The sequence below is a fragment of the Octopus bimaculoides genome, chromosome 11 (assembly GCF_046866305.1).
Source record: "Octopus bimaculoides isolate indiv1 chromosome 11, ASM4686630v1, whole genome shotgun sequence".
Lineage (NCBI taxonomy): Eukaryota > Metazoa > Mollusca > Cephalopoda > Octopoda > Octopodidae > Octopus > Octopus bimaculoides.
The window spans coordinates 16,374,273-16,401,214 of NC_142938.1; the positions used below are offsets into that span (position 1 = coordinate 16,374,273).

Genomic DNA, 26,942 nt, shown 5'->3' on the forward strand with positions numbered 1-26,942 from the left:
GAGGAAGTTCTTTCATTTTACTTATACTATTCATTCCTAAGTCATTAGCAGTGTGTGTGTGTGAGTGAGTGTATGTGTGTGTGTACGTGAGAGAGAGAGAGAGAGAGGATGGGAGAGAAAGAGAGAGAGGGTGGAAGAGAAAAAGAGAGAGGGTGGGAGAGAAAGAGAGAGAGAGGGTGGGAAAGAAAGAGAGAGAGGGTGGGAGAGAAAGAGAGAGTATGTACGTCGGTAAGGGTGTAGGTATGTATGGGTGTGTCTGTGTGTGTTGTGTGTTTGTGATGTCTCTGTGTGTGCGTATGTATGTCGTGAGCTTTTGTGTTTGTCTATGTGTATGTATGTGATCTGTATGTCAAAGCATATAGTTATTATGTATGTATTTGCGCGAAGATATGTGTAAATGAATGTAAAGACGTGTGTGTGTGTTTTGATAGTGTATCTCTTCAGCCATTGTCTTTAGTTTCTCCCTCTCTGCCCATTTCCCCCTTTACCTCTCTCCTTCTGTCCCTCTCTCCCTCCCACTCCTCTCTCCCTCCCACTCCTCTCTCCCTCCCACTCCTCTCTCCCTCCCACTCCTCTCTCCCTCCCACTCCTCTCTCCCTCCCACTCCTCTCTCCCAAAAGAATTCGTCCATGTATCAGGCTTCCAGCATGCTCCACCCCGTCATACGATCCACCCGCACAACTCATACATTATTCTGTCATTCCGATATTCTGATAGAATGTGACAGACCGGTTAAGATGAATTGTTGTTGTTGATGCTGATGTTGATGCTGATGTTGATGATGATGATGATGCTCTTTCGGTCAAATTATATTTCGTGTTTATTTTACGGCTTTTCACAATTGCGTTTCAATGTTACTACCACTCAAAACACACACACACACACACACATACTTATGCACCACGCACATATATACACCCACCTGCCCAACACAGTAGATACCTGTACACACACAATTGTGGTAACAAAGTAAGAGTGCTCAATACCAGAGTTAAAGTAAAAAATATTCATTAATTGAAATATAGTTAGAACAACGTGGGGTTACACACACACACACACACACACACACACACACACACACCGTTGCTACTATGCAAAAGTGCCGTAAGTCCAAAACGTTGCTTTTTCAAAAATCGAAAAAGTAGTTTCACCATTCCATAGCAAAACCATTGTACTACACTTTGGCAATTTTTCATATCTTAGCATCTGAAGCAGCTGGAGATATGATAGTTTGACCAAATGAACCGGCTGTTGCAAGGAAAAATAAATATTGAAAGAAACGCATTTGGCCAAATCTGGACATACGACAACTTAACATAATAGCAACGATATATATATACATATGTAATTACGTATATTACCTATGTAGCAGATATATAAACGGGTAATTTAGCTATTTCTCCGTAGATTTGAAAAATGAACCACCTTAATCGATTTTCTAAACAAGGACTTTTACATCGATTTGATCAGCACCTTAGAATCAGGAAACCAATCTGCTTATATACTCGAAAATTACTATAGGCACAGAAAACTGGACCTACTAATTTGCATGCCACAAGCGTTAACACTCTATTTTAAATATCAGGTGTCTGTCAACAGTGATCTCAGTCCACGCAGTATCAAGGTATGATAAAATATATGAGGAGCTTACTTTCAAAACCGGTATAAGTGCATATTTGGTCGATTTCAGGATAACCATTAAAACACAATCTGCAAGCCGCTGGCTTCATATTGGTGAAATTTTTTTCAGTCAAACTGTGATACATGCCAAATAGACAGTAGACGAATCTTAGTCTTCCAATCAAAATCAGATATATTCAAGTTGTTTTAAACAATTATTCAAGTCATTCCGATGCATATATTTGGTTTTGAAAGTAAGCTCTTCAGTAACCTATATAGTGGATATATAGAGTATATGGCAGATATTTAAGAGATATATATGGTAGATATTTAAGAGATGTATTTCACTTTTCATCCCGCGTTTAAATGTGTATACCTCTGTGTGTGTGTGTGTGTGTGTGTGTGTGTGTGTGCGCGCGTGTGCGTGCGTGTGTTTTATAATTCTGCTTCATCGTAGCAGGACGAATACCTGGCCCTTGTAAAGTGAGTACTATCTGCTTCTCTTAACCGAAACAGCTGTAAAGTAAAAGGCAATGAATATATATACATGCAGTTCTTGTTATGATGTCATTTATCATTTAATGTGTATGGGGGTGGTGAGTATGTGTGTGTGTATTTGTGTGCGTGTATTCTATTTTACTAATGTTTCTTTATATATTTATCTTCTTTAGGGAAACAATGTCACTGGCAATTGGTTTAGTGTCTATGTGGAAATTACGACAGCTTCGTCCGTTCAAGTGGAGAATCCTTACGCTTCGGAAACCATTTCAATTGTCGACAGTCGCAGGCATAGGAAAAGATTCCGGGGGAGATTTAATCGAAGATTTTACAGGAAATTTCACCGACGGTTTGGACACCAACGCAAACGAGCGGAAACTAAAGACAGGACATCCAACACACTTAACGGAAGTAGAATAGACGATAGATATAAAGGAATACAAGGTGATGGCGAAGTACAACCAGAACAAAATAACAAAGAAGAAAAAGATGATGAAGTAATAATAGTGAAAGGCGGGCTAGAAGTAGGAGTAGAAGATAAAGGAAGTCTTTGGGAGGAGTACAAATCACAACACTATCCACCGAAACATCCGCTTATTTCAACAACATCGCTTACAGATTTAGAAGATGTGCGATGGGTTAAATGTGACGGAGGTGAACGACGAAATAACCTGGATGGAACGGGAGATAATTTGGTGGAAAGAGGAGATAATCAGGAAGAAAGTCGAAATAACCTGGAAGAAAGAAGTGGGAATCTAGTCGAGAAAAGAGATAATCTGGTTGAACGGCGGCTAAAATCGATTCAAAGGCGAAGAAAACCGATTAAAATTAACAAACTGAACGGTTATAATTTAGGAGAGGATTTTCTAAGCGAAAAATATCCAAAGAATGTCTCGTATTCTGTTCATTATAGCGGTAATGAAAAAAGCTCTGTACATGATGGTATTCATCTTGGCGGTGAGAGTGGAAATGGTAGCGAAGATGACAATGATTACGGCATCGGGCAAGAGGGAAAGAACAAGGTAGGTTTGAGTTTCGGCGTCAACGTTGAGGATGAGGAGAATAAAAATACAGTGAAAGAGGAGACAAATGGCAAAAAAAGGGAAAATAAGGGCGACGGTGATAATGATTATGATTATTATGAAAAAGATGGGGAAAAGAAAACAGAAACGGAAACTGTATTTGGATTTAATGCAAAGAAAGAGAACAGGAATATGAAATCAGGGTACGACAGAGCAGAGGTTGAAGCAAATAGCATTAATCCAGAACGAGATTTACGCAAAGCAGAATATTTTGATAAGGTTCATGACAACGAAGAAACCGACTGGAAGTCAGAGTTAAAGAGATTACTTGAGGAATCGAATCGGCATGAGGAAAGACAGCAACAAGTTCAACGAAAGAGTGGCCATAATGAACACAGAGGTAAGGAAGCTGTTTTTTCATGAGATGCGTGCGTGCGCGCGTGTGTACACGCACACACACACACGTTTTCTTTTATTCTTTTACTTGTTTCAGCCATTTGACTGCGGCCATGCTGGAGCACCCTCTTAAGGGGTTTTAGTTGGACAAATCGACCCCGGGACTTATTCTTTGTAAGCCCAGTACTTATTCTATCGGTCTCTTTTGTCGAACCACTAAGTTACGGGGACGTAAACACACCAACATCACTTGACATATGATGGTGGGGAACAGAGAATCGCTGATGATAATGTGGTACTTTAATTTTTTTTTCCGTTTAGTTATGAGGCATCCAAACATCATAACGATTCTCATATTCCAAGTATTTGTAAACTCCTTATAACACTCGTATAAGATTAGAGTATCTGTACAATCCTTCGTGTTTTGTGACCGGGATTATTTTTTATTCGTGTTTCGATTTGGCCATCATCAATTACTGTAGGTCTGTCGAAACCTTCACGGTCTTCCAGATCAAAATTTTCCCCCCTAAACGTAGCAAGCCACTTCTCGGTGAGGACGCCATCTTCATAAACTGCTCAAATCTGTTTTTGCTGTTTCTACAGCGTTTTTTTACTTTCCGGAAATAAATGAGCATCACTTGAAGAAAATATATCATATTGTTCACACTTTAAACGTAAAATAAACTATCCACACAGAAATCATATACAAAGGTGTGTTGGAAAGTCACCTTCCAGAAAATGTATATATATGCAATATACTTCTGTCACGTGAAAAACGAAATCACGTGCTTAAACACTACCAATTGAAAAACGGTGCGAAGTTTTGTTCAACCCAATTTATATATATTTACTAGCAGAAATACCCGGCGTTGCCCGGGTTAAAGAGAATAATGAAATCTAAAAACGCCGTCTAGACTACGCATCATCTTTATATATAGAGATGTATATACACACACGCACCCAAACACACGTATATATATGTATATCAATATAAATATATGAATGTCAATGAAGTTTCGTAAAAGAAGGTGATCATGTACATACTTTCTTGCTGTTGTGATTATAACACCTCATTGTAAACTATGTTCCTTGTTTTCCCTTGTGGAGCATATACAAATAGGTTTTTTGTTGCTGCCCACTCTTGAGCAGCCAACATACAGTTGTCCATGTGAGAAGCAGGGCTCTTCCAAGAGAAGACCAGCTACAGACAGTGTTTGACCCTGAGATTTGTTTATGGACATGGCAAAAGTCACACGAAGGGGGAATTGTAGTCTTCTGAATGTAAAAGGAATGTCTGCTCCTGATGGAGTAAGAGGAATTCTTGGAATAAAGACGTCATCCCCTTTTGCACATCCAGAAAGAATGGTAGCCTCGATAACGTGTGACATCATTTTCTAAATAATGCTCATCTGTTATGTTCGGGTTAAAATTTCATCAACATCAAAAATATATGAATTTTCATGGGAGTTATGGCCGTTATGCAAAGAATATAATTTCCAAATTTCATAAAGATCCATTCAGTACTTTTGACGTAGTTTTGGATAAGAAAACAAATGACTAATGTGTGTGTTTGTGTGCATGTGTATGTGTGTGTGATGGGTGTATATATGTATAAATATCTGTATGCATGTATATATGTATATATGTGTACATATTACATGTACATCTATATATATATATACATCTACACATATGTATACATATACATGTATGTATAGATCTATATATATATACATATACGTGTACATCTATATGTATACATCTCTCTCTCTCTCTCTCTCTCTCTCTCTCTGAAAGTATCTGTCATTACAGTATCGAAATGGTGTACATATACATGTATATGTATACATATACATCTCTCTCTCTCTCTCTCTCTGTGAAAGTATCTGTCACTACAGTATCGAAATGTGATTGTTTCAGTTAGTGGAATAGTTTAATTTTTAAAGTTAAAGTATTTGACATGAGTGTTTTTGTTTCACTTTTGACACGTAATACTTAAATAGTGGAGGAGATATTATGCTGCCGTGTGCTCGAACTCTGCAAGAAGTTAATAAATTTTTTTGACTAAAACACAACTGGAACCCTAAGTAAGGCATGTGTAAAATTTGAATGAAATTGGTTGCGTAGTTCTCGAGTTTTAGGGATTCACACAGACAGACAGACAGGCAGACAGACAGACACACATTCTCATTTTTATATATATAGATATACATTTCGAATTTGTGTAAATATGTATAGAATAGCATATCAGTTGAATAAAGTTACAACATGGTCTAGTTTTCACGTTTTTTAGTATTGTACAATAATAAGAAAAAACAGACCATGCTGTGACTTTATTCAACTGATACACACACACACACATACATGCATACATGATGGCTGCCCCCTCGTTATCGAGTATGGCCATTGCACGAAGCTTAACTTAACGGTGCTGTGATCGAATGCGACTTTTTAGCCCAGCCAAAGATCTACAATGTCTTGCACAGAGTTGGCATCCAAAACCTTTCCTGGCAATAGCAGGCTGTTGTTGTAATTGGGCTCCATGTACCTTTGCGTGTCGTTTAACTCCTCCTGCTGAATCACACTCCCTTCCACATGCCTGACAGACAGGATTAGTATGGTGTGTAGCATCATCACCAGCGGCCTGGTGGTCAATCATCGGTCTTGCTTTATGACTACAAAGATGCCTCATGAGTCCAGCTTTACTGAGGCACGGTCTTGCACAGACACTGCATGTCAGTGTCATAGGAAGACCCTTGCCATCTGGAAGTGCAACAACAATGCCCTTCCTGACATCCCTCCTTAATTTCTCATGTGCAATTCGTGATTTCTCAAAAGTAGTTGTTCCCTCATGCACAATCCTTCTCCACCTGCCACGGTCAATAGCTATGCCTTCCCATATGTTAGGAGAGATGTTGGCATCTCTCAAGGAAACCTTCAGCAATACATACATACATACATACATACATACATACAGACAGACAGACAGATATACATACATATATATATGTGTGTGTTTCATGTATTAATTTAATTAATAACTAATTAATTAGTGCTTACTTTTGTTCACAGTAGAGTTTCATATCTTGTAATATGGTGATTTGGAAAATATTACGTTAAAATATGGAATCAAATAGTAGGACAAAATCTGCCTCACGAGGAGAGCTGGGATCTAAAAAAATAAAACAGTAACTAAACCCCGAAAAGATGAAGCTGACTTTGGCGAGTATTGAACTCAGAACGCAAGAGCCGCGAGAAATGCCGCTTAGCATAACTATTCGACGTGCTAATGATTCTTACTAGTTCATTTTTATTAAAATACATAGATTATGTAATTAATTGTGACTGAAGAAAAAAACACGTATTACAAAACACGTAAAGAAAATCTGTCTGTGAGGTAAGTAATTTGTTTAGCTTTTTTTTTTTTTGGTCGGGGAAGCTTGTGTGTGTGTGTGTGTGTGTGTGTGTGTGTGTGTGTGTGTGTCAGTGAATAAAGAACTAATGGTGAGTACGTGCACATATACATGTATGGACACATAAAATTATGATTAATGTATGCGTGTATAAACACACCTAGAAACAGTTGTGTGTGTGTGTGTGTGTGTGTGTGTGTGTGTGTGTGTGTGTGTATACATACACATACATATAGGGAGAGAAACAGATATACATGCTTACACACACACATACGTACCCACACACACATGCACACACGTATGTATTTATGTATATGCGTGAGTATTGTCTAACAGGATATTAAGACATAAGTGGTGAATTTAAAATAGTAGATTTAATATTAAGTTTTCTTCCTGTTCATTCCCCCGATCAGACCTTTTTGCCTACGAAGGGAACTTATATTCTACTAGCAGAAATACCCGGCGTTGCCCGGGTTAAAGAGAATAATGAAATCTAAAAACGCCGTCTAGACTACGCATCATCTTTATATATAGAGATGTATATGCACACACGCACCCAAACACACGTATATATATGTATATCAATATAAATATATGAAAGTCAATGAAGTTTCGTAAAAGAAGGTGATCATGTACATACTTTCTTGCTGTTGTGATTATAACACCTCGTTGTAAACAATGTTCCTTGTTTTCCCTTGTGGAGCATATACAAATAGTTTGTTTTTGCTGCCCACTCTTGAGCAGCCAACATACAGTTGTCCATGTGAGAACCAGGGCTCTTCCAAGAGAAGACCGGCTACAGACAGTGTTTGACCCTGAGATTTGTTTATGGACATGGCAAAAGTCACACGAAGGGGGAATTGTCTTCTGAATGTAAAAGGAATGTCTGCTCCTGATGGAGTAAGAGGAATTCTTGGAATAAAGACGTCATCCCCTTTTGCACATCCAGAAAGAATGGTAGCCTCGATAACGTGTGACATCATTTTCTAAATAATGCTCATCTGTTATGTTCGGGTTAAAATTTCATCAACATCAAAAATATATGAATTTTCATGGGAGTTATGGCCGTTATGCAAAGAATATAATTTCCAAATTTCATAAAGATCCATTCAGTACTTTTGACGTAGTTTTGGATAAGAAAACAAATGACTAATATGTGTGTTTGTGTGCATGTGTTTGTGTGTGTGATGGGTGTATATATGTACAGATATCTGTATGCATGTATATATGTGTACATATTACATGTACATCTATCTATCTATATATATATATACATCTACACATATGTATACATATACATGTATGCATATAGATCTATATATATATATATATATATATATACATCTACACATATGTATACATATACATGTATGCATATAGATCTATATATATATATATATATATACGTGTACATATACATCTATATGTATACATATACATATCTTTCTCTGAAAGTATCTGTCATTACAGTATCGAAATGTGATTGTTTCAGTTAGTGGAATAGTTTCATTTTTAAAGTGAAAGTATTTGACATGAGTGTTTTTGTTTCACTTTTGACACGTAATACTTAAATAGTGGAGGAGATATTATGTTGCCGTGGGCTCGAACTCTGCAAGAAGTTAAAAGATTTTTTTGACTAAAACACAACTGGAACCCTAAGTAAGGCATGTGTAAAATTTGAATGAAATTGGTTGCGTAGTTCACGAGTTTTAGGGATTCACACACACACAAACACAGACAGACAGACAGACAGACACACATTCTCATTTTTATATATATAGATATACACTCTACCTTACATTTCATCATTCTCTTCGCACACAAGAAAATAAGGAGATTGCCCCGACATGTTTCCCGATTGCTTGATCAATCGTCAGAGAGTGCGCCAACCTTCTCTCACCTACTGTCTACAAAGAGGACTTTATCCAATTGTTATTTAAACCAGTCACAAGCTAGCACTTAACAAAGATAAACTTAAGGCAGTTAGGACGTAGTTTGTAAAACATATGTTAAAGAAAGATAAATATGAATATATTTTATCCGCTAAGCATACAGATTTTTCGGCTTAGTATTGGTTACAAATTTATTCATACAATGATTGTAATAAAGTTCTCTTCCAACGATTGTTCTAAAGTTATTTTCTGTGAGATGTTTCATGGCTGGTTTGTCTTCAGTGTCTCCATTACAGACGCGAGGTTACCAGAGCTTGCTACCATGAACAGATCGGGAAAATTTCCAGGTAGAACAGTAGAACACAGCGTCAACAAGTGGTTTTAGTTTCAATATATTTGTCAACACGTGCTTTCTCGCAGACAAAATAATTCTCATGTTCCGCTTGTTACTATGGAAACAGGCATGAATGTCTCTGTTGCTTACGATTGGCTAAAATTACCCCAAATTTTCAAGCCTTAATTGCTAATAAACTCTTTATTTATTGACTTATAGCAAAAGTTGTTTTCATGGCATTTATTAGCCTATAAAACTGTATCATCACAATGAATATGAAATTAATTCGAACAGAAATTGATGCTGATCGACGCTGGCAGCCAAACAGAAAAGATCCCAGCTGAGTACTGGGGTCGATGTAATCGACTTAGCCTTCCCCAGAAATTGCTGGCCATGTGCCAAAATTTGAAACCAATACCTATAGGCTGTTACCTATCGTGTTGTTGTTTGAACCTCAGGTTAGCCTTTACTGAACAGACTTATGATCAAAGGTCATGATCAATTACACTCCAACAATGACCATCATGTCTATTTTCAGACAGCGCATCAAGGACCTCATTATGTTATGAAACCCCGTCCATTTTTTTTTTTGACGATGTGATTCGCGGGAGATTTAGTTGTTATATCTGGCAGCTTGTTTTATCGTGGTGGCCCTCTGGTTATTCATGTTCTTTGTGGTGGGTGGTATTTACTGTTAAATTATTCTTAACTTTTCATCGTCTTAATACTGCTTCTTTTTTTATCCAGCACGTTAACAAATTTGCCGTCTGCTTTCATTTTCTATTCGACGGTGTTGGGTCATCTGTCGATACAATTGTTCTCCCAGTAACAAATATCTCATTGTTTTTAACTCTTTTAAGCAACCTTACTCTCATGAGTCACACTTTTTGTCTGTCAACATATTTATTTTCCATATCTCTTTCGTCTATTGTTCAAACAATTTCCGGAAAATATTTGGTATATCCGTGTTAACCTTTGGCAAATTCTGACGTACTTATATATATATATATATGTATGTGAGACAATATATGTGTTTGTATATGTATGCTGAGGAGAGTGTGAACGTGTACGTACGCACATATCTTTGTTTGTATATACGTGTGTGTATATATGTTTGTATGTATTTTTTGTGCATTCTCTCTTTCTTTATACATATGTTTTAGTATGTGTGCTTGTATGTATGTATGTAATGTACACATGAGTAAGCGAAAATATAAGTTGAAATGATAAACTTTAGCTCTTTCTAAATAAAGGTGACAGTTCGTTGACATTGCAACAAGATGAAAGAAGTTTAAGAATAAACGTTACATCAGTGAAAACATTCTTTAATGAATATGCTTAATTGTTTTGTTTTAGTTTTCCATGTTGTTTCTGATATTATAAAAAAATGTTTTGACGTGTATTAGTTTCTCAAAAAAAAAAAAAATGAAGAAAATGGCCGCGATTTCTACAATTGGCATGAAGAACTACAACTGTGTAGTAATTCTAAATAAAACTGGAAACTGGATAACGGATGATGACGATGATGATGATGATGACGACGAGGACGATGGCAAGGACGACGACGACGACGATGACGATGGATGATGATGACGATGACGATCACAATCACATGATGATGATGATGACGACGACGACAAAAACGATGATGATGATGATAACAACGATGACAATGATGGTTACGACGACGACGATGATGATGATGATAATGATGATGATTAGCCCAACAACCCCGATTGAACAAACCTCTGATTAAAACCATTCCAGTCGTGACCACATGGTATTTTTCTCTTTTCGGTGCCAGTTATTTATATATGACTCAACTTTTCAAGGTGTCCTTCCTTCTAAAAAGAACTGGGATTTGATTTGAGGGTGATTTGGTTGCTATTTCTAACATACCAAGCGACCACATAGAAACTCTCGTATTGGTTAGTGGCCATCGTTGTTCTTGTTGTTGGTGTAGTGGTGGTGGTGGTGGTGGTAGTGGTGATAGTGGTGCTGTTGCTAATGTTGTTTTGGCCTCACTCATCTTTAATGACATTAGAGTTGGTCGCTATTCCGTTGCTAATCTCTTTCATTTACGTAATATGCCGGATGGTATTTCACTAACATTTCAACTCGGCACCTCACGCTTTCTCTCTCTCTCTCATAAACACACACACACACACACAAACACATACGCGCGCGCACACATTCATTCTCTATTCCTCTCTGAAACTATCCGCTCCCGTGTGTGTGTGTGTGTGTGTGTGTGTGTGTGTGTGTGTGTGTGTGAGCATGCGAGTGTGTGTATAGGTGTGTGTAGGTATGTTTGTATGCATGCATGTATGTATACATACATACATACATTCATACATGTGTGTGTAGGTACGTTTGTATGTATGTATGTATACATACATGCATACATACATAAAAAAAATATATATACATACATACATACATACATACATATATCTATGTGTGGGTGTATGTTAAAAGATAAAGTGTGGAGTTACTTAAGTTTGTATACCGTTGGGAGAGGGATTTCCGACGTTTCGAACAAAATTGTTTACCAACGAAAACTTTCCTGCCTACTCAGACCACACACACACACGTGTGTGCATGTGCGCATACCATTGCACATGCACTCACAAACGGAAACCACATGCAGTACATCAGTTTTGTTTATGAAATCTAGTTATTCATACAACACACACATATGTAGGGTACGACCGTGCGAACTCAAAAAGGAGAAATGGTGACGAATGGAAGAACAGGTCTCCTTTTATTTAAACGTGTCACACGGTCGAACACACAATAATATATCAAATATGATATACATGATATGTTATGCTACGATAACATAGATGACCAGTAATGAAAGACCACAACCGTATTAGATGAATAACAGAGATATTTATTATAGCGTTAAAGATGTATGTCTGTGTGTGAGTGTGAATGCGACATATAAGAACATAATCAAAGACAGGCCGTCATACAAAGAAAAGTGTGTATGTGAGTGATACATGTGTGTGTATGTGAATTATTACAGCAAATAGAAAGAGAGTCAGTAAATAATACGTGAGCAATTATACCAGTTCTTTAGTACACTATAGGAAAAGTTCTGTATGTGAAGTTGGGGAGGCTGAATGTGGCAGAGCTGATCACTAGTTGTGATGTCGTGGCATCGATGCCGGGCCGTGATTCTTGTTATACAGATGTTCGTCGCTGGCTGAGAACTCTTGTCTGTTTGTTTATCGTGGTGAAGCTGAGTCACCTAACAGAATCGAAGAGAGAGAAAGTCGTGTTGACGCTGGTGGAGATTGATGCTTGGTAGTAATCGTGTTGGTCATGACGATGATGCTGGATAGTAGTCGTAGACTCTTGTTGCTGATGTGGCGACGGCGGTGGTCATCGTTGGCTGGACGAAGCTGTTGAAGTGGTCGCTGGCTATTTGTTGCTGCTGCTGTCGTGTGGTACACGGAACAGATCTCAAAGAGAAACTGGACCGAGACAAATTTGGCCGCCGAGTTAAAGCTATTTATAACAAACTATTGGCTCCCGATGGCTTCAGTTTAATACTCTATCACGTGACCTTATTAGGGGCCGTGATTGGTCAGTTTGCGTTCTGGCGGGAAAGGTTCGAAGAATTTGCCGCTTCAAATAATAATCAGTCACGTGATGACAAGGCTGGTGTTTTCCCCTACGTTTGCGTTTGTTTATATTTAAATGAGAAGAATGGCGATAGCAGTTTTGTATCTAATGGCGATAGGTATTAGAGACGATAGGTAGTTTCACTACACATATATACTTACACATACATATTTATGCATATATGTATATATGTCTACGTATGTATATGTATGTATCTATGTATATATATCTATGTGTGTATATGTAAATATATGTATGCATATAAATATACATATGTTGAAAAATAAACAGGCAAATTGACATAACACAATGTCTGCAAGTTGATGAGTACCACATATTCCCCTCCATTTTCTTATTGCTATATAAATTAAGGGTAAAATTTACTTTTACCCGCACCCATTTATTGCACTCGGTAAAAACACTAGTGTAATAATAACTGGGTATCCTTCCGGCAGTATATTGGATAGATATTATCCCTTAGTGGGTTGGATTCACAACCCCTAACTTTCTGGGATATATATATATATATATATATATATATAAATATATATATATATATATATACTCTTTTACTTGTTTCAGTCATTTGACTGTGGCCATGCTGGAGCACTGCCTTTAGTCGAGCAAATTGACCCCAAGACTTATTCTTTGTAAGCCTAGTACTTATTCTATCGGTCACTTTTGCCAAACCGCTAAGTTACGGGGACGTAAACACACCACCATCGGTTGTCAAGCGATGTTGGGGGAGGGGACAAACATATACACACACATACATATATATATACATATATACGACGGGCTTCTTTCAGTTTCCATCTACCAAATCCACTCACAAGGCTTTTGTCGGCCCGAGGCTATAGTAGAAGACACTTGTCCAAGGTACCAGTGGGACTGAACCCGGAACCATGTGGTTGGTAAGCAAGCTACTTACCACACAGCCACTCCTGCCCCATATATATACATATATATATATATGTGTGTGTGTGTGTGTGTGTGTGTGTGTATGCATGTATATATGTATGTGTGCATATGTGTGTGTGTGTGTGTGTGTGTGTGTGTGTGTGTGTGTGTGTGTGTGTGCGCGCGCGGCATATGGTGTTGTTTTGAGTTGACATTGCACTGTGCAAATTAAAACTGGCGGTAATTATTGTTTCACATGTGTGACTGCACATATATGTGTATATGTGTTGGGTATGTGTGTACGTGTGTGAGTGTTGTTTGACTGTTTCTGTGTGTGTGTGTGTGTGTGTGTGTGTTTGTATATGTGCACGCGTTTGTGTGCGTGTGCGCGTGTCAGTGTGTGTGTGTGTTTTGACGTGTTTTTAATGAACTTAGTTTCTGTATGTATATCTGTAGCAAACGAGTGGACAACTTCATACACGAACACAAATCACTAATATATACATTCATGCATTCATACATACACACACACACACATTCATAGATACATACATACATATTTGCACACACACATACATACATCCATACATATCTACATATATACATACATACATACACACACACACACAGATACATACATACATACATACATACATACACATACACACACGCATATATATATATGATGGTGTCATACATACGCATATATCATATTTATATTCTGTCATCAACCCAGCTTACTGACATTCTTTCTAATTATATACACCTACCGTATACATATGTGATGTACATACATTGATAAATTCTTGCACTCACACACACACACACATACACATGTATATATAAATGACCATTTTTGAAACGCACCATGTTGATGAACTATCTGCAAAGGATTACCACAATACCGAAATACAACGTTGATATTTCTAGAACCAACCATCCTTATACATGGATACACTTAAAGATGATGGAACTTTCCTACCGTTTCCAGATAAAACCAGTGCGTAACTAATGCACGAATGGACCCTTGGAATGCAGCTGAGTTCGATCCTACGCACAATGAAAGGACTAACATAGTCCTTCCGACAACATATGCAAGATCCGAATGGAATTATATTATATTTAAAAAAAAAAAAAAGAATATAGCATCTTTTCATTTTCCGCTCATGGTATCGTTTTAAAATTATTATTATTATTATTCTTAGACACTATGTCGATATAAACAAGCTATGAATTTCGATTCGTGAGTCATTGATTAACCAACGAATTCTCTACCCTGTGTTTATATGTTTTCGCATATAACTTGCAGATCTGTTGCTAACGATTAATCGACAAAGCTTACAAAATGTGTTTCCTTTGTTGTGCGTTCTTTTCTTGCCCGCAAGGCTGTTGTTTCCACAAATATCGATCCCCAAATCAAGTGATTACCTAATCTACCTACAAAGTTATTGATTGTATTTAAACGCAGTTATATATAATTTACGTACTTTTATGCCTGATGTGCAAAACTTTCTGCATGTAATTTCTTTGTATTACACCCTTTTCTACATATTAGACTTTTTTTTTTCGACAATTCACTATTCATCCAGGATTTCTCAAAACTATTCTTTCTTTGAATTAGTTTATTTGAACCCCACCCGAAAAGGTTCACAGTTTTGTTAGCATGAAGATTCTCCTTATGTGATTTATATGACGACATATGAAACTTCGAAGATATAACCGTTTTTGTCTTTGGCTAGAATTTCTACCACGTTTGAAGCAGCTGTCATCATTGTGAAAGAAATATCTGCAACTAAAGTATGTGAAAGTCGTAAATATTAATGTGATCCTTTTATTCAAGACTGAATCCACTTAGTCTACACCTAAAACAATGTAATTTGATCGGGTTTTACAGATTATTTAATACTCCACAGAGCACTTTGAAGTATTGAGCTCCTTAAAATGTGACTTGAAACAATAAACGGACTACCTAAAACTGAAAAGAAAAGTCTAGAATTCGAGGAAATTAATGATAGCCTATATCAGCTAAAAAGAAAAAGAAATACTTCTCAAATCTTCAAAGAGGAGCTCGGCTCGAAATATCAAAATTCGTTTCTCTTTACGACGCATGTATATGTCTTCGGTTAAGCAATATACCAAAAGAATTTTTTGAAGTTATGTATGCGCATAAACATATAGTGTTAATTTATACCTAACTTTCACTACTGTAATTTCTTCGTTCGTATGATGCTCACAAAACATTTTATTGTTTTATTTGAAATATATTTAAAATTTTATAACAATATTTGAAAAGAGTTTCAGTCCTTGATAGCGTTATGGATTTCATTAACGCAACTACAAACCTAACCAACAAAAACTACCAAATGGTCAACTTGTCATATCATAATTTTATATTCTTAACGGTAAATCTGCTACTGGCACCATTCATAATTGGAGGAAACTTCGTGGTTATCAGATGCATCGCCACATTTTCTCGTCTACACACCGTCTCCAACATATTTGTGTCCAGTCTGGCTGTAGCTGATCTTCTTGTCGGACTTCTTGTGATTCCATTCTATTCGATGCATTATTTGGAACTGGAAGGTTTCGCTGAAAGCAAATACACATGTCTTTTTAAATACGTTTTTATCATAGCCTCTTGCGGATCGTCCATATTCAATCTTTCCGCCATAGCATTTGAGCGTTTCGTAGCAGTTACTTATCCATTTCGTTATGCCACTTTGATCACGCACAAAACGGCCAAAGTAATGATTGCTCTTTTGTGGATATACGTCTCCGTCCTCAGCTTAACTCCTCTGTTCGGTTTGAATACCTGGCGACCGGACGTCCACTGCGATTTTTATCAAGTACTTCCAAGAGCCTACATCGTATGGGCTTCTTTTACGACGGTTTCCTTTGGCATAGTGTCCATCACTTTGTTCTACATCCTAACCTACAGAGAAATACGTAAGATGCCTCCACCGCCAATGATTCAATCGAAAGAAGCTATATCTCAAAAGAAAAACATACGAGCTACTTACGTGATGTGCGTGGTGTCGGTGACCTTTCTGGTCTTCTGGTTGCCTTATCTTATCGCTGGACCACTCGTATATATACCATCTCTTAACAAACACAGCATTGAGCTGATCAAAAACTATGCCCTTTCTTTGGGTATCAGTAACTCTGTTATTAATCCATTTTTATACGGCTGTTTACGGAGAGACTTCGCCGAAGTTTTCAGGAAGTACTTCTCTCTGCCGTGTCTGAAACGAAAACGCAGAAGCGTGGGTCCAGGTTCAAACGGATCGACTGAAAACAGTTTTCCCTTATCTGAATACTAGTTAAATCTACGACAAACTGGATAACAATTCCACGAAAGTTCACAGATATAGCGATATATGTTTTAAAGGCACACGCAGAACACAACTCTGAATTTATACACAAAACCACCATGTTTCACAACAATTCAGTAAACATACACCAGGCACGCGACACACTCTATAAAAATTTGAACGGAGAAAAATAACACAACCCGTCAGTGTATTGTCATACTCTTCCTAAAGAATACTACTATTATAATTATAATTATTATCATTGTTGTTGTTATTCCTATTATTTTTTCTTTTGAATCAGTTAGACGTATGTTCGATTGCTAGTCGAATTACACGCTAAACTGAGCGGATTTTTTCTTATGCGAACTGTGTTCCAAAAGAGGTAGGGGTTCTTTTGTATTTCATTTCTTGTTATTTTTTCCGTTAAAAAAAAAAAGAAAAAAAAAAGAAAAAAAAAAGAGACTAATACGCGAAACAAACTTTTTTGTTATCAGTCATTTAAAACATAGTAACTTAAGCAAAGTACTTCCTCAATATTGCAACAGGAAATGCAAGGAAAACAAAACATTTTGTTAAAAATATAACAGACATTTCTAATTTTGAAAATGCAGAAAAAGAAATGCAATTTTCAGACAGATATTTTAACACAAATTTTCATACGATGACACACACAAGAGCAGTGTTAACAAGAAAGTCTAACAGTGAAAGCAACTGCTCGTTACTTAGTAATAAAAAATAAAAAAATTTAAATATGAGTCGACTGACGGAAAAGAGAACAGTGTAGAACTTTTATTCAAGAAAAAGAAAAACTAAATTATCTATGATTCGTAAACGTGAGAGGGGTTTTCATTGCTCGCTAAAGAACATCCGAAAATAATCATGATCGATGTATGGAAAATATGGTTTGCATCGATGGGGATATGAGTGTGTGTTTGCCTTTCAATGAGGGTCGGTGAATAGAATAAGCAGCTTCCATTGTATTACTATGACTTGAAGCGTGCCTATGTCTATCCTCAGAGGTAATAAATCAATGCCTTAAAAGACATAGTCATATAATCACTTCATTTATACCAATTACAAATGAGATAATAGACACATTCCTTAATTGTCATAAAGTTTTTTTCTACTTGATTAAACAACTAAGACGGAGTAATTAACTCAATTTTTCTGCTCACTTTTGTATAAAATTATGCTCATTAGTATTGCTGCGGTGATAATTAGTAGAATATTATAATTTTCGGCGTGGAAAATGATGTTAGGCTTATGCCTGTATAGTTGTACACCAGATCAGTATATCTTTAAAGTTGTTCACCACGGTTGACTTATACGGCGTTCACCAGGGTCGACTTATACACCATTAATATACCTTTAATATTCTTTTCTACTATAGGCACAATGCCTGGAATTTGGAGGAAGGGGGATAGTCGATTACATTGACCCCAGTACTCAACTGGTACTTAATTCATCGACCCTGAAAAGATGAAAGGCAAAGTCGACCTCAGCGGAATTAATATACCTTTAATATTGTTCACCACAAAAGGCGGCGAGCTGGCAGAAACGTTAGCACGCCGGGTGAAATGCTTAGCTGTATTTCGTCTGCCGTTACGTTCTAAGTTCAAATTCCGCCGAGGTCGACTTTGCCTTTTATCCTTTCGGGGTCGATAAATTAAGTACCAGTTACGCACTGGGGTCTATGTAATCGACTTAATCTCTTTGTCTGTCCTTGTTTGTCCCCTCTATGTTTAGTCCCTTGTGGGCAATAAAGAAGTAAGAAACGTTACCACGCCGGGCGAAATAATTAACGGTATTTCGTCTATCTTTACGTTCTGAGTTCAGATTTCGTCGACTTTTCCTTTTATCCTTTCGGGATCGATAAATTAAGTACCAGTTGCGTACTGGGGTTGATATAATCGACTGGTCCCCTCCCCGCAAAATTTCGGGTCTTGTGCCTAGAGTAGAAAAGAATAATGTTCACTACATCACTATACCTTCACGGTTGTTCACCACATTTGATTTATATGGTGTTCACCACGATAGAACTATACACTTTCATTATGTCTTTCAACTTCTTCAGCTTGGTTGACTAATGTGCCATCAGTATATCCGTTTTACTGTTACCTAAGATTAAGATTTTAGATGTTTGAAATCTTATTCGATTTCTCGTGAAATTTTTTTTGGTGCGGATATAATCGATCTGCAACCTTTGCATCATAATCAACAATGACCTGTTGCAGGCTTTTCTGTGAGCTGGAAAAATTGCGGACCTTAAACATTCACCCTTAAACAGCAGACATCATCAACTGAGGTTTCAAAAATTTTACATGGATATGGCTACCACCAAACGAAAGGGAATATTTTATGGCACTTTTCGACAATGAGATAGTAAATTTTATTGTGCGAGAAACTAAAATCTTTTAATAATTATCTAAAGAGTAAATAAGTATAAAAGTTACCCTAAAGAAAATAAGACTTTAGTGGGATATTTCTTTCTTTTTGGGGCCCGTTTGGCTCACACATTCATGCAACCCTTTCCCGCCGTTTACGGGTTAATGACCTTCATCTTCAACTGCTCCCTGTGGTTCAATAGTCTCTTTGCATCGTTTCTTCTAAGGACGTACTCAGTGGTGTAGATAGGATTTGTGCTGCCCAGAGTGGCTCTTTTTTATGCCGACCCCACAACATGAAAACCACCCACGCCCTGAATGTGCAACTTCTTCAGAATGGATCGGTCCTTTCTCCACTTTTAGCTTCGCTAGTGGACGCACAGTGAATCTGTGTTAGGTTTATTGTGTAGTATGTGCCTTTTTTTTTTTTTTTTTCTTGTAGAATTTTATGGAATCTAGATATTTTACGTTCCATTCCAGCCCAATGTACAGCGCCATATGTTATGATTGGCACTGCAAACCATAAATAACACTCAGAGTAGTTATGCTATTTAGGTAATTTTAAAAAAAAATTGTTTTAACTGTCAAAATATTCAGTTTTAATTCTTGTTCTCACAACATTTACACACACACACACACAGTTTTATTGCTATTTCAGCCCGAGTAATTGTAGAAAGCGGAATAGTCCAGTTTTCCTGTTATCTCTCTCTCATTTGAGAATTTATTTGTTTGTTTTTTGTTTTCATTTTATGCGAATGTGTTTACTCTAACATCACGAAAATCTGTGTTAGTCGGCTATAAAAGAATTTCGTTTCATTGTTTATGACTGGGTTATCACTTACACACTGTTATGTTAGTGCCCAGTTTATTGTTACTTTTGTAAACTGTATAAACTGTATTACTGTATTGACTGCGTTTTGTGTAGAGTGTGTCATGTCAGTTATGATATCCATTATATTGAGGATGTTCTGTACGTGAAATGTTGTTTAACTTGTGATATTTTAGGTATATATTTGTATTTTATGTATAATTGGCATGAAGTCACTCGTCAAAATACTCTAACCTCTGTTCTACATACTGCCTTTTCACTCTACTTTTTCTACAGTAGCCCCTACTCTTCCGAACTATGCACTCTAGTGCCGTCTCCACTCGAGCATTCTGATTCACTGCTTCTGATTTCTATATAGTATCCAGCATTCAAGCCCTTCTTCGTTCAAGTCTTTCTTATTAAAAATTGGAATTCTTTCCCGACAGATATATATATTTTTTATCTTTAGTCTTCGATTGTAACAATCTTTGTTCGTAACTTCATCTCAGTTCATCTCCAATTGAAGTTCTAGCTCGAACCAAACCTCAAACATTTTAACAGACGCATGACTCCTGCTGATGTTGACTTGCTTCTCCAAGCGCCGAAATATTAGCCTATCAACTTGTTCTGGCCAATGGGTGTTCCTCCTGTCCACCACCTCATATTTCCTTGGTGTAACATCAACTGCCTCGCGGTGTACATCATAATAACAAGCGTTATCCATGCATGCCGACACAACCTTCTTGCATCACACTTCGGTCAGAATACCCCTCAACACCTGTAAAGGAGCATTCCGTCGGTTACGACGACGAGGGTCCCAGCTGATACGATCAACGGAACAGCTTGCTCGTGAAATTAACGTGCAAGTGACTGAGCAATCCATAGACACGTGTACCCCTAACGTAGTTCTCAGGGAGATTCAGCGCGTGACAAAGCCGGCCCTTTGAAATAGAGGTACTACTCATTTTTGCCAGCTGAGTGGACTGGAGCAACGTGAAATAAAGTGTCTTGCTCAAGGACACAACGCGTCGCTGGGAATTGGACTCACGGCTTTACGATCGTGAGCCGAATGCCCTAACCACTGAGCCACGCGCCTTCACTCAACACCAGTAGCTTTCGTAGAAATAACCAAAATGCACAGGAGCTTTGAGAGAAGAACCTCTCGGGAAACCGAGTATGCAATGGAAACAATTCTTTGTGGCCATTTCGTTTGATGACAGAGTAGAAATCATTGTATATTAAAGTGATTCAACATTCAAAAACGAGATTGAAACCTGGTATTTTATGAAACGTTGTCAGTTACCAGTGGTCGACTTCATAGAAATTGGCTTGATCTAAAGTAAATGATGGCCCCATCAAAGCCATGTTTATTTCGTGCCTCACCTCGAGGCGGAGACTAGTGTGGATGGATCCATTAAGAGTCTCACTTTCGACAAGCGCCAATCTCTTCGCAAACACCTCAGCGAAAATCTTAATCGCTGATTCATGCAAACTTTAAAGTCTTTTGTATATTACTCTCGAAAGGGTTAACATTTGATGTCCCCTCATGCCTTTCTTCAGCAGCACCAACACCACATTCCGGTTAACACATCTGGAAATGTTTCTAACCAGTTGCCACTTGCGATAGACGTCTCTCAGGAGAAGGGCGAAATATATCTGACATGTCCCCATAAAACTTAAACCTGGCTATCCAATAACGGTTTCTGATTCAGTCAAAGGCCAGCAGTTTTAAGGGGACGAATTTAGTCGATACCACCGACCACAATATTTGACAGGCATATTATTTTAACGATACCGGATGGATGAAAGGCGAAGTTGAATTAGGCGGGATTTTAACTCAGAATATAAGCAGTGGGAAGAAATTCCGACCATCCAATAATAAAAATAATAATTTCTAAGATTGGAACAAAGCCATAAATTTTAAGTATTGGTTAGTCAATTAAACCGACCCGAATGCATGAATAGTACTTTTTTTTTTTATCGACTTTGGGATGACAAAAGGCAACATTTACCTTAATGGTATTCAAGTTTTAAAAAACGAAACAACTACCGTTCTAAAACTCCAATCAAATTACATCGACCGCAGGATGAAAAGCAGAGGCGATCTCGGAACTTAGAACGTAAAGCCGTAAAGAATGGTTCTAAGGACTTTTACACAGCATAGTAATGATTCTGCCACTGTGCTACCTTATCCAATTTAATCCAATAATAAAAATCCTTTTTTTTTTTTGCACCCTTTCAAAGCCTAGCCAGGCTCATGGGCCCGGTTTCCCGGTTTCAATGGCGTATGTGTTCCCCCCAGCTGGACGGAACGCCAGTCCATCGCAGCGTTACTCATTTTTGCCAGCTGAGTGGACTGGAGCAACGTGAAATGAAGTGTTTTGCTCAAGAACACAACGCGTCGCCCGGTCCAAGAATCGAAACCACAATCTTACGATTATGGTGCTGAGACCTTAACCACTAAGCCACGCGCCTCCACTAGTAAAAATAATAATTGTCTCTAATATAAGTTCAAGGCCACGAATTTGGAGGTAGGGATTAGTCCATGATATCGATCCTTCCCTAGTACCTGATTGATGTTTTATTTTATTGCCCCCGAAAGAACGAAAAAGAAAGTTGACCTCGGTGGAATTTGAACTCTGGATGTTAAGAGCCGGAACAAATACGTCCAGGCATTTTGCCCAACACTCTACTGATTTTTCAAATGGTTTCGTAATTTAGTAACAAAGCAATGTATTGAAGCAAGGGAACATTCGGTTTCATCATCCCCACCCTACCTCCGAGTGAATTACTGGTATTTATTTAATCGATCCTTATTCGCCCGAAGTTGGTTTTATCAGAAGATAAAGAGCTGTGGTTAAATTATTGTCAAGTATAGGCGTAGGAGTGGCTGTCTGGTAAGTAGCTTGCGTACGAACTACATGGTTCCAGGTTCAGTTCCAATGCGTAGCACCTTGGGCAAGTGTCTTCTACCATAGCCTCGGGCCGACCAAAGCCTTGTGAGTGGATTTGGTAGACGGAAACTGAAAGAAGCCCATCGCATATATGTGTGTGTATGTTTGTGTGTCTGTGTTTGTCCCCCAACATCGCTTGACAACCGATGCTGGTGTGTTTACGTCCCCGTAACTTAGCGGTTCGGCAAAAAGAGACAGATAAAATAAGTACTAGGCTTCCAAAGAATAAGTCCTGTGGTCGATTTGCTCGACTAATGGCGGTGCTCCAGCATGGCCTCAGTCAAATGACTGAAACAAGTAAAAGAGTAAGTACTTTGACACTCTACCTATTCTGCAAACCCGTGGCCTTTTGATGATGATGATGATACTAATACTATAATAATAATAATGGTTTCAAATTTTGAAGAAAGGCCAGCAATTGTGCTCGACAGGTACTTATTTTATCGACCCCCAAAAAGATAAAAGATAAAGTCGACCTCGGTGGAATTTGAACTCAGAACGTTAAGACGGACGAGAAGCTATTAAACATTTTACTGGCGTGCTAAAGATTCTACCAGCTCACTAGCTTAATGATAATGGTTTCAAATGTTTGGTACAAGACCAGTAAGTTTTTTTTGGGGGGGGGATAAGTCTGTTACATCGAACCAGGCCGAGTGACTGCACAGAATTCATTTCTTCGGTTCATCATCTAAAATGTGTGTCCAATTATCGTAAGTATTGTTTTACTCTGGAACATGTCTATACAGATTTGTGGAAAACCCCAACAAGATATATATAATTCTTGACATCGTTATCAATGACGTTTAAAGATAAATAGATTTTTAATTGATTAAACCTTCTCAGAGATATAACATTACGGACAATAAACATTTTACAATAACAATTTCTGATTTATAATTTAATTAAGTAGTGGTTTATAATTGATTGGGAAATGAAAAGCCAAAGGTGGTCAACAATATGCAATGATATTTTGAAGGATTAGATTAATATCCTTGATTAAACAACAAGGCCGTATGTAGTTCGCTTAGAACCATATGCTTCTGAGCAAAAGCGTAGTCAGGTTCTAAAGTTAGGAGGAACGAACACATACAAAAATGCGTCATAACACATATCAAACAATTTTAAACTCACTTACCTTATATTCCGCGAAATATTTCATTAGTTATGATATACGTAATCCTATGATACATTCATTAATTTCATGTTTCAGTAACAACGTCATTATGTATGAAACTTAAAACTTCTGATAGTGACGTGAAAAAGATGAAATTCCACAGGATCAACAAGTGTCGAGAGGTTATAACGTCAGGGTTTGGTTTTTGTTCTTTAGGTGTCAACGGCCACCAACACATCACAGGAGATTGAGCAGACAGTTCAAAAACACGTGGGGGAGCTGGGTTGGTCAAAGAAAGTAATTATTCCAGAAAGCTCTTCCAAGGACAAGCGATTGACAGAAAGCAAAAAAGAAAAAAAAGAAGAGATTCGACTTTTATCGCACAAGTTTTAAAAAATTGTTGAAAAGGCGCCAATTTTAAAAATGTGCAGGAGGGGTGGGGCGTCGCTCCTCTTGAACCGTTATTAGCTATGCCCTTGATTCTGAGTTCAATTTCCACTGTACAAGTGCCTTTACCTTAGCTCGATGTTATATCATAAATTCTCGGCACTCAATGTTATGTCATAAATTCTTCATGCTTAATGTTACTTCTTAAATTCTTAATACTCGATGTTTACGTCGTAAAATCTCAATGTTGCGTCGTAATTTCTTCATACTTGATGTTATGTCGTAAATTCTTGACACTCAATGTTAGGTCGTTAATTTTAATACTCGATGTTACGTCATAAATTCTCTATAAATTCGCATCACTCTATATTATGTCATAAATTCGCAATACTGGATGTTACGTTATAAACCCTCGACCTTCAATATTACATCATAGAGTCTTAAAACTCTGATACATCATAAATTCTCAATATTAAGTCATAAATTCTCGACAATGCTATGTCATAAATTCTTAAAACTATGTTGCGTCATTAATTTTTAATACTCGATATCATATATATATATATATATATATATATATATCACAAGATAATAAAGCAAACGAAAACTCGTCCCAGATGCTTGACAGTGGGATGGGAAGCGCACAGTTTCAAAATGAACTCCTTAATCACAGTCATACCTGCACCTATCCATCCATGTCGTTCTGAGATCAAATCCTTTGAGAGTCGACAATACCTTTTCATCTTTCCATTCCAGTATCATAAAAAAAAAATACCAAATCTATGAGACGCTGGTATCGACAACTTCTCTTTGTTATTCTAACCATTAATCAATCAGTTTTTAATTAATTTATTTCATCTGTTGTTCTACATAATTTAGATTCCTGCGGCCAGTGGATTCAATGTAAATACCATTCTTTGAGACGGTACCTGAAACAGCTGGAGAACCTACCAAGTTGCCCATGTGTCTTCCCGAACCTCATGTGGCACAACCAGTTATGGGACGAACAAAGAGAGTCATATTTCACATGGGAGATCGCCAGTTCACCTGCCGAACGCAGAGACATCTACAGACCGGGTGCCAAATTCTGCATACGTTCGCTGCTGGAGCCAGGTATGATAACTCTTGCTGTGCAACATTGCTGCTACGATGTAAAGCAAAGACTCATTACACGCGGTAGGGCAGCTGGAACCCCGAACCTCATCAGCCCTCAGATATCCTGGGAATTACATAAGAAAGTTGACATCCTACCATGGGTCCTCTGCAAAGGTGATTGGCTGAGGTCCGTACCGTGTTTTATATTTTTCCTTTTATTGTTGTTGTTTTTGTGGGACAGGTGAAATTTTTTTTATTCTTTATATCATTTTTATGGGTTTCATTCACTGGACTGCGGCCATACTAGGACTCTGCCTTTTTTTCTTTTTGTAGGAGGGAGCAACAGAAAATCGCGTCAACCCCAACTACTATATTTTATCACCTTCAAAGGATAAGACAAAAAGGGCCTGGGTAGGATTTTAAATCCGAACATAAAGGGACATTAGCAAATGCAACCATCGTTTTACGTCTACTTCCCATGCCTGCATGGGTTAGACGACTTGCTGCTGCACTCCTAGATGAGTCAGAACTCCACAGCTCGTACATAAAGTTTTATTTTTGGTTTCGTTTCTATGACTGGATTCTGTTTTTTACATTACAGAGTGTACTTAGTGCATTTTTTTCATGGCACAAGCACTAGGGAGGTTATTTTGCTTTTGACAAGACTAAAGGGAGAGAGCTTGTTGATCCCAATTTTAACGAAGTGTACTGGACGCATTTTGATGTGACAGTAACACCAGAGGGAATAGATGTGAGCAGTGGCGGCTCGTAGACAAAATTACTGAGGGTGCTGCTTCAGGAAATTTTTAGCCGTTGTTTTAATATTGTGTAAAAGGAAACAAACATATAAAAATGAAATTTATACATAAACTTGATCGGTTTGCGTTTTAGCCACTGCCAGGTAGTGTTTAATTTTTTCACTGAACACAGCCGCGAATTCCCCCTTGTTTTTCAAAAATCCCCCCTAAATCTCAAAATAAGGTGGAGAAGAAATATGTCCTATTTTTCAACTCCTGGCAGCAACACTGAAGCTGGAAGCAGGATAATAATCTAATTCTACACTTTATCACATTCAAGAATGTAAACACGTTTTTAAGCACAACACATGCAGGGTCTAAAAGAAACACTACTTTTCACCAGCACATCGGGGTCGGCACTGCATGGACCACAGTTCTCTTTCT

General features: G+C 37.7%; 3 protein-coding genes across 4 annotated transcripts in view; 2 read left to right on the forward strand and 1 right to left on the reverse strand.

Moving 5' to 3' along the window:
- Positions 1 to 25,088, reverse strand: part of LOC106869723 (uncharacterized) — a 91,944-nt gene extending 66,856 nt beyond the window's left edge. The window contains exon 1 of one of the 2 annotated variants that reach the window (XR_016243598.1): positions 24,301 to 25,088. Coding sequence is in view for 1 of the 2 variants with exons in the window: in XM_089359520.1 (XP_089215646.1) it covers positions 24,301 to 24,324 (24 nt within the window). In the remaining variant the exon portion in view is untranslated. The remainder of the gene's footprint in view (positions 1 to 24,300) is intronic. The other variant, XM_089359520.1, reaches the window with a different exon arrangement.
- LOC106869716 (uncharacterized) overlaps positions 1 to 26,942 on the forward strand; it is a 49,284-nt gene that overhangs the window by 21,852 nt on the left and 490 nt on the right. The window contains exons 2-3 of the mRNA XM_014915561.2: positions 2,292 to 3,540; positions 25,546 to 25,948. Coding sequence (XP_014771047.2) covers positions 2,292 to 3,540; positions 25,546 to 25,948 — 1,652 coding nt within the window. The remainder of the gene's footprint in view (positions 1 to 2,291; positions 3,541 to 25,545; positions 25,949 to 26,942) is intronic.
- LOC106869722 (adenosine receptor A2a) lies at positions 13,977 to 17,272 on the forward strand. Its single transcript, XM_014915568.3, has one exon. It carries the CDS (start codon positions 16,024 to 16,026, stop codon positions 17,026 to 17,028), a length of 1,005 nt encoding a protein of 334 aa, XP_014771054.1. The 5' UTR covers positions 13,977 to 16,023; the 3' UTR covers positions 17,029 to 17,272.